The sequence below is a fragment of the Fukomys damarensis genome, unplaced genomic scaffold, assembly GCF_012274545.1.
Source record: "Fukomys damarensis isolate Sample0158 unplaced genomic scaffold, DMR_v1.0_HiC HiC_scaffold_1, whole genome shotgun sequence".
Taxonomy (NCBI): domain Eukaryota; kingdom Metazoa; phylum Chordata; class Mammalia; order Rodentia; family Bathyergidae; genus Fukomys; species Fukomys damarensis.
Window position 1 is genome coordinate 10,220,544 of NW_022900913.1, and position 9,196 is coordinate 10,229,739.

General features: G+C 40.7%; 1 protein-coding gene across 1 annotated transcript in view; it reads right to left on the reverse strand.

Annotated features, from left to right (window-relative positions):
* The window catches only part of Dnah5 (dynein axonemal heavy chain 5), a 316,139-nt gene that overhangs the window by 152,953 nt on the left and 153,990 nt on the right, over positions 1-9,196 (reverse strand). The window contains 3 exon segments of the mRNA XM_019208553.2: positions 2,690-2,884; positions 3,210-3,397; positions 3,887-4,065. Of these exon segments, the coding sequence (XP_019064098.1) occupies positions 2,690-2,884; positions 3,210-3,397; positions 3,887-4,065 (562 nt within the window).

The following is a 9,196-nucleotide window of genomic DNA, read 5'->3' on the forward strand; positions in this document are numbered from 1 at the left end:
TCTCTAAAACTAAAATTCAAAACCAGAATTAAACTGGGACCCACTCATGATTATCTGATACACAGACATATATATGCATATGTATATATGTATACACACACACACACACACACACACTCATACAGACAGCTTTTTCACCAGTAAGACAGGAATATTGAAAAGGAGGAAAAGCAGCCACACTCTGACATTACTAGGAAGAGGAAAAATGAGGATAAGGCAAAAAGACAAGTCCCTAGCTCTGCCGTTTGCATATATTTAGAAAAGTCAATCATGCCAAATTTTAAAATATACAAAGTGAATAACTAAAATCCAAACACCCATACACTGTGGAAAAAGTAGATGAGTTCTTCCAAAAATTAAAAATAGACCTATCATGTGATCCCGCAATTCCACTTCTGCAGCATGGTCTCAGAGAGATCTGGTAACACATGTTCATAGCAGCATCACGTCCAAGACATGGAAGCAACCCAAGTGCCCAACGGCAGATCAATGGATAACTAAAACGTGGTCATCCACATTTACGTACTTACAATGGAATGCATACAAACAAATATACATAAAATGGAATATCATTTAGCTGTAAATAGAATTCCATGACTTATCACAGGTGAATTCTGAGGATATTTTATGCTAAGTAAAATGCATCAGTCACAAAAAAGACTTCATTTTTATGAGGTATCTCATCAAATTCATAGAAACAGAAAGGGGAATGGTAGTTTTCAAGGGGTAGAGGGAGGATGTCATTATTTAGCCAGTATAAAATGTCAGTCTTTCAAGATGAAAAATTTTAGAGAGCTATTTCACAGCACTGTGAATATACTTAACACTACTGAACTGTACTCCTAGCAACAGCGAAGATGGCAAATTAATGTTACAAATTTTTACCACAATAAAAAAATACCTATAGCAAAACAAAAATAATCATCCAAAATCACTGGGAGCACTTGTCTCAATCAATCACAGTCATATGGAACACAGAGCACTCAAACACTTTCAAATTGAGTGCCTGCCTTCAAATAATTTAAATGTAAACAAAGACAACAAATAAAAATATAAATAAATTTGCATAAAATCAACAATAACATAAAGTGCTGATGAGTAAAATTAATAAGGAAAGCTTGTCAGAATCGGACTCAGTTAAATATATGGACAGGAAGGGAGATTCCAAGATTGTTCCCTAAGAGATCCTCAGTGGGCCAACTGCCTGGTGCACATGGATTTGTGTCACTTCACAGTGACTCTGTGAATGTGGCTCAGGGAGTGGGGGAAGTAGAAATAAAGAAGTAGTAGGAAGAGAGCAAGAGTCAGTGAGATGGAACATTTTCTGCATGCAAGAAACAGAATGGGAAAGTACTTCTTAGTCTGGGAGAAAGACGAGAATTAATGACACAGAGCTGTCAAAAGCAGAAGAAAAAAGATTGTTGGTGGCACAGTACAGAGTTAGGGTCAGGATAACCAGGAAGCTCAATGGCCAGGACCAGGGCTCTGTATGTGGCTGAACATTCGCAGGGAAAGGACTTTCGAATGGGAATGTAATTTGACGGAACCTGTCAGTATAAAAATCTGAATTCAAAAAAGTTTGCAATGAAAGCTTGAATGAGGAGATGGATTGAAGTTATGTATGTTAGGGGTGTAGTTCATCTTTATTTCCATGTGTCATTATTTAGGTATTTGTAGTAATTTTTGCTAATGGGTGCTAGAAAATTGTGTTTGAGTGCCTGTCTCCATGATGCCCTTGTGTGATCTGACCACCTTAGGCATGGGCAGGACCTGCCATTTGTTTCTAACTAAAAGGATACAGCAGAGATGATAGTTGTATATGGTTACATATACATAATATATTACATAAAGCTGAAGCACTCATCTTTCTGGAATTTCTTTCCTTACTGACTGCAAAAGCCAATGACCATGCCGGGCAGTCCCATGGAAGAAACAGCTACACACAAGATATAGGAGCAAAGGGTGACCCCAAAACCACAAGCAAGAAACTGAAGCCCAGCTTATAACCTCAAAGAACAGATTCTTCCCACAATCTGAGTGAGCTTGAAAGCAGATCGTTCCCCATTAAACATCAGATGAAACTTCAGCCCTGGTTAGAATCCTGGTTTCAGCCTTGTGAGACCCAGCATAGGACCCTCATGCTCTGACTTCTGACCCATAGCACAGCAGCTGATAACTAATACAGAAGTGATATCTGATTAATTTCATGCCTCTTTACTAGGAAACTGCATGATGTCTGAACCTGCTACCCCAGACTGTAGTGGAAACTAGCAAGAGGGCCAAAACAGAGAAGAGAGACAACTAGTATAAAGTTTGGTCAAACACTTTCGAGAGCTTCTAAGAGAGAAAATGATTCAGAGGTCCCTAAATTCCATGACAACACATAACACACATTATGATGAATGTATAGATGGTGTACATAGCAAACATCAATGTCCACAATCCTTTGGCTCTTAGTTTGTGTAGTACTCACTTCATCCTATGCTGTTAATACTAATTTTTTGTAAATATTAATTTTTTAAATGTGCTCCTTAATAAAACTATGCAGATAAGATTAGTTTTGCAATGATGTGCTCTTATACTTGATATCAGTGAGTACTTTGTCCACAAGTTTTCAAAACGAGAGCATTTCACCTAATAGAAGAATAAAACATGCTTGAAGTCCACAGAGACCTGCAGAAGGACACACCTGCTTGGAAAGCTGCTCCTCACACAGCTTGTACAGCGTGAAAAACTTCCTGGCCAGGACAATGTTGTCAATGAAGCCGCAACTGGCTAGCTTCACCCTTATGATAATCTGTCGGTCTGGGACCATCATGGCCACAGAGCGGAAGTTAATCTTCAAGTTTTCAGGGAGTTCCTGCCTCCCAGCATAGCCAGGGTTCTAAGCAGAAAACAAAACCCAGTGATGAAAGATACATTCCGGGGGCAACAACACACATCAGCACCATATTCAAAGATTCATTGCATACACCCAACAAATCTGGTTGACAACCCGACAGATCACTTATGTATCTCCCTCTCCTACCTGGACAGACCAAGTCACCAGATACTATGAGCTTCCTTTAAGCCAAAGCCTTTCACACAGTAGTAACAAATCACAATCCCCACTTTCATTTGTGAAAAACAGGTGACATATGACCGGGGAGAGGCGTGAAGATTGTGATGAGAATGCCGAAATCTCAGCAGCTCATCTGGTGGCTCCTTACCATGGTTAGAAAAAGTCCAAATTCGGGGTTCATAGTCACATTATCACCATCAGTAAATATAAAAGATTTTTTATGCTCTTTTTTACATGTGAGAATGATGGAAATTTGCTGAGCTGCGACTGAGAGAACTGGGAGATCAATGCGGTTAAATTCATCAAAACAACCCCAGGATCCAGACTGCGCCAATCCTGAGGAAGGAAATGAAACAGAAAATCCATTAGTGTTTAATTTGGGAAAGCCAAGGAAAGGATGTCACACAGCTGCCAACAAGAGTCAGAGATAAGTTTATTAAAAACAAAGTGGAACAAATAGGTCACACAACAAGTCAGCCCAAATAGCTCACAATTAATGCGAACATCAAACCTGCATGAATAAAGGAACATTACAAAAGACAGGTGGTGCTAATGTTTGGTCCACACAACACCATAAGAATCAAGACTTTCTAATCAGTTTTACAAGTTTGAGAAATAACATTAAAGCATAGACAACTATTAAAAAGTAAACCTTGTATGTTATCTCTCTCTCTCTCTGCATTTTGAACCCAAGACCTCACATACCACACATGCTAAGCACACACCACACACTCTACCACTGAGCTATACTACCAACCCTGAAAAATAAGCAAAATATTCCACCTTAGTAGAAATTCATTATCACATGAAAAGCATAACCCTTACCTTTAAATATCCGTCCAAGTCCTCTGAAATCCATCTGGTCTGAACAATTGAAAACCACAACATACTTCCCGAGACATCGCCCCATATCTTTGGTGGTTTCGGTCTTGCCTGTCCCCGCAGGCCCAGCAGGGGCGCCGCCCATGCTCATGCCCAGGGCTTGGGCCAAGGTGATGTAACACCTGCAGAGGTAGAAACACCACTGGGACCGTCCCGCTAACATCTAGGAGATGCTCTGAGACACCACAAAGAAAAGACCCTCCCAGTGTTACCAGAGAAAGAGAATCTGGGTCACTGTCCCTTTGGAACAGTTCCAAAAGTACAACATAAAATTTAAATGTCCTTATAGATTTTAAACTATGTTGAGGAAACAGGAGGACAATTTCCGAAGTTTGAAAAGTCTTTAAAAAGTTAAACAGGTTTCTATATTGCTGAATTGTTTCATCCTTTATGATAATATACTTTGAGAATCTCCAAACATGAAAAAATAGTAAAGCCATGCTGGTGACATACCCCAGTTAATCTCAGCATTCTGCACAGCTGAGGCAGGCAGATTGCAAGTTCAAATCCAGCTAGAGCAATATAGTAACTCAGCAAGACACTGTCTCAAAATTTTTAAAAAAAGTAAAATGTAGCTCAGTGTGAAAGTTTTAGGTTCAATTCTAAGAAGAAGAGGAAGAGAAAGAGGAGGAGGAGGAGGAGGGTCGCCATCAAAACTTATTTGACATGTTTTTCTTAGAAATCTATCCATGTCTGAAGAATAATACTCTCTCAACATCACTATGTGGAAAATGCAAAGTGAAATCTTTATATGACACCATCTCACACACTTTAAGGTAGCTATTACCAAAATTTTAAGAATAACAGATATTGGTCAGGGTGTGGATAGGGAAGCCCTTGAACACTGTTCTTGGTAATGTAGCTCTGAGCAGCCATGGTGGAAAGCAGTATGGAGTGTCCTAAAGAAATTAAAAATAGAACTATCATGTGACGCAGCAGGCCCCCCTCTGAGTACCCACCCATAGGAGATGAAGTCACCCTCAAGTCAAGAGATCTGCTCTCCCACACCATTGTAGCACTGCTCACAACAGCCAAGAAACAGCCCAACTGTCAATGGCATTTTGCTTTTTTTTTTTTTTATGTGAAGTATTTATCCAATGAAATCCTGCCATTTGTCACAACAGGGATGTACCTGGGATGGGGGCATTATGCTAAACAAAATATGCCACACACACAGGCAAGAAAATATCACATAATCTCACGTATATGTGGGATCTAGAAGGAAAAAAAGAAGGTCGAATATACAGACAATAAAACAGTGTTTACCAAAGTCCAAATGAGAGTAAAGAAATCGGGAGACATAGGTCGGAAGATACAAAGTATTGATTCTAGTGTGTGAAAAGGGGAGTATAGTTAATAAAACTGTACTGTGTAGTAAGTAGGGATCATAAATAATAAGGAGATTTTAGTCACGTGCTGACAAAAAATCAGTTATGTGAGCTGAAGATGTACTAATGTTCTTTATTATAATAAGCACCATACTATCTAAATGTTCTGCGCTACATCGTGATGTAAACCTCAAACACACAATAAATTCATTTTTGAACAATGAAAGTAAAAACTAACATTCTGTAACACAGACTGGGAACCACTTATATGGATTAATCTCTTTGGGAATCCAACAGCCACTGATTTGATGTACTTGGGATTTAAATCACACGTTGCCAAATAATCACATCTTGAATCTTATCAGTGTGAGCTTCCACTAAGACTTTCAGATACCTTCCACGTCTTACTCTATGAGATTAACAAAAAAAAAAAAAAAAAGATTTTTGTGAGCGAATACAAGAATGCTCATAAAAGAAAAGAATTACCCTGAAAACATGCTGATAAATAACTTGATTCCCAGCACCACCTGGTGTTGTCAAAGAAGAGAATTCATAAGGTGGTACGGTGTAAGCTTTCCTTATGGCCAGAAGCAATAATGCATTCATTTAGCCTTGAAAAAGATGTCAAAGGAAAGGAAGCAATTATCAGCCTGAGGATGGAAACGAAGAGTGAGCCCGCAGACCTGGAGTCTTCTGGGATCTCCCTCTTATTAGAAGTGGGTTCCTGAGAAGGCAAGTAAATGGCTCAGCCCCGACTGTGTGTGAGTACAGAGGAGTCGGCCTGGGTAAGAGATTAGGAAGATGCCTCACTTTGATTTTGCCTTTGAACAGAAAGTCTCCTTTCACCCCTTGCGATCTGCAGTCCCTTTCAGAGTAGCATCTGTCCTAACATGAGGCACTCTACAAACATTATTTCCTTTAACCCCCAGAGGGCCCTGCAAGGAAACTACTGTTCTTTGTTCTTTTCTCATTTTACAAATGAGGGGAGAGGCTCGCAGAGTGTGAGGGCTTTTCTCAGGATTGCAGTGGGACAGCCAAGGCTCGAGCCAGCTCACAGCCACAAGCCAAGCCCTCTCTGCCCGACCCTGAGACAGCCAGCCTTTCTGTCTATCTCCAGCAGCACTGGCTGCCCCGTGATGTCCTGCACACCCTTCTATACCTGGGAACACTGGGTTTAAAATTAATCTAAAGAAAACATAAGTTACAGAAGACGATGCCGTGTATGTGAAAGTGGACAGGCACATCAGGAGAGCCATCTTCAGCTTTTCTGCCCTGGAGGCTTCAGTCCACCAGCTTTGAAGGCACCTGCACCCCGAAAGCTGCGGAGCACCCCCAGCACAAGCTCATGAGCCTCCCCCCTCAGCATTCTCCACGTATTCTCCCTCACTTCTCTGCCTTCCTTTCCAATCTTTTTCTCTTAGCTATACTTTTTAAAAATCGCTCCATTCATGAACGGGATTTGGACTTACCTATGTTCAAGCAAGCTGTTCACAGCTCTGGCCTAGCTTTCCCCCTTCCCGGGAGATTGATGTGAACCCCTGCTTCCAGGAACAGGCTGCGGGACACACCTGTTTCCTCCAGCTTCTTGCCTCACCCCGTGCTCCTTCAGGGACACTAAGAACTCTTGTTAAATAAATGGCCTGTGCTGGTGCAGCCTTACCCTCTTAGCTGGTTCCTCCTGCTTCCCCAGCAACTACTGGAACGAGAGATGTGGACCGAGACCATGATGTCAAATGAACAGCAAGACTGACTGACCCTGTGACCAGAGTTTATCAGACCTGAATTAATTGAACCTGCACTCGTAGCACTGTGGATGCATTTTACTACATGCAAACCAGAAGTGTCTTCAGCATGTATTTATTCTAAAATGTTCAAAAGTTTCCTATAGCAACAATAGTACCTGCTTCCCCACAATGCACTTTTTTTTCCCTGAAAACCTGGTTTAGTTAGATTCTTTAAAGTAGGACATGATAAAGGGAAATGAAAGGAAAGGTTTCTAAAAATGTGTATCCAGTGATTAAGAAAACAAGTCATGGGGGCTGGGGATTTAGCTCAGTGGTTCTGCTGCCTGGCTCACAAGTGCCTGGGCCCAAGTTTGATCCCCAGTATTCCCCCACAAAAAAAGAAAGAAAGCAAAAGAAAACATGTCATGGCAAAAATAATGACTAATATTTATGGTTTCTGGGGCCTTGTACTGGGTACTTACAAACAGCTCTCTGTTACTCATAATTTTTTTTTGTGCTATTTCAGTTCCCAGAGGTTAACTGCCGTCCAAAAATATTTAAATAGATATCGAGAGACAGAAAGAGAGAGAGAGAGATGGAGGGATTCACATAACTTTTATTACAATATACTATTAAGGTTCGTTTTCTTTTACTTTATTATTACTGTTAATCTCTTAGTGTGACTTATGAGGTAAACTTTGTCATAAGCATGCACATGTAGGATAAAGCGTAGTGTACCTAGTGTCTGATGCTAGCTGTGGCTTCAGGAATCCACTGAGGGTTTGGCACAGGTCCTCCAAGGACGAGGGAAGACACTGCATGAGTGAGGTGAGGTGACAGCTGCAGAGGGCCAAGTCCAGTGGTCACAGAGACTGCGAGGATATCAGGAAGACACACACTGAGGCCGTGTGTTCTGTTCGTCCCACTCAGGTAGAAAAGGCTTCTATCAGCCCTTGGTTTCCTCTGCCCTGTGTCCTAAGTGGCACATCCAGTCTTTTTCCCACATGATCAGAAACAGAAGGAAGGAGTTGTCCTTAAAATCACCAAGGATAGGGAAGGAAGGCACCGTGTGTCCCAGAGGCCACTGTGACACGTGCCCATCTGATCACCTGTCATGTCTGCAGCTCTGGGCACGTGGTGTCCAGCTTCCTGGGGTCCTGAGAGCTGCCACAGCTATTGTAGTTTCACAGATCGTACAGTGAAAAGCTGACCTCAAATACATCAGCACCTCTGGCTTTTGACTTTTGGGAAGTGTTCATTTTACCAAGGTGTTTTATTTTATAAAAGGGCAGCAAGCCTTGCAAGGAGTCTCAAGGACCAGCCAAAAATGATGAGCAGCTTTTCATATAACCAAACAGTAAGACAAAATAAGCAAGTGAGCTTTATCGGTGAGGTCGGCTGAAATAAACTTCAGAATCACCTCTACTTACACATTTACAAACACCTGTCTTGCTCTTGAAGTTCTCACACTTCTATAGTAAAAGAATCAAGTTGCAGAAAAGTTTTATGTGTGCATATTAAAAAGATTTCTGACACATAAATCATCCAAACTTTGTAGGATAAAAAATAAACTGTTGACTACTTTGCAAAGTCTCCCCCTTCAGACTTTCTGCTTTGTATTCTTCTCTGCTCTCTAAAACCTTCACCACAAATAGGAAAATCTGAAAATAATTATTTCTTAAATTCCTTCACTAAATATTTATATAGCACCTGTTATGTGGAGGAACCGTCCTGGTGAATAAATCATGTGAATCTTGTGCTTCGAGAAGCTTGCCTTCCAAGAAAAAAAAACAAATGAAAATGGATACATATTGAAGATATACTCCTAAGTGAAATAAATAAGTCACACATGTATAAAATACCAAATAGTTTCCCTGGTGTAAATAATCTGCAACAATGCATAAGATTCTAATAAGATTACTGACATTTAGAAATGGGAACAAAGGAGCTAAAAGTGTAGGGAAGGTGGGATGGGTAGGGGAAGAGTAAAAAGGGAAAAGAAAAAACTGTGAGAGAATGAAAAGATGAAAATAAAGTGTTTGTAGATGGGGAGGGGAGGAGGGGGTGAAGGGAGGGCAGGGGTAAGGGGAAAAAATGAAAATCCAGACCTGTCATGTAGAGGTATAAGATCCCAACAATGAATGTAACTGTACTGTATCCCTAAAATGTACCAATAAACTCAATTAAAGCTGAAAAAAAAA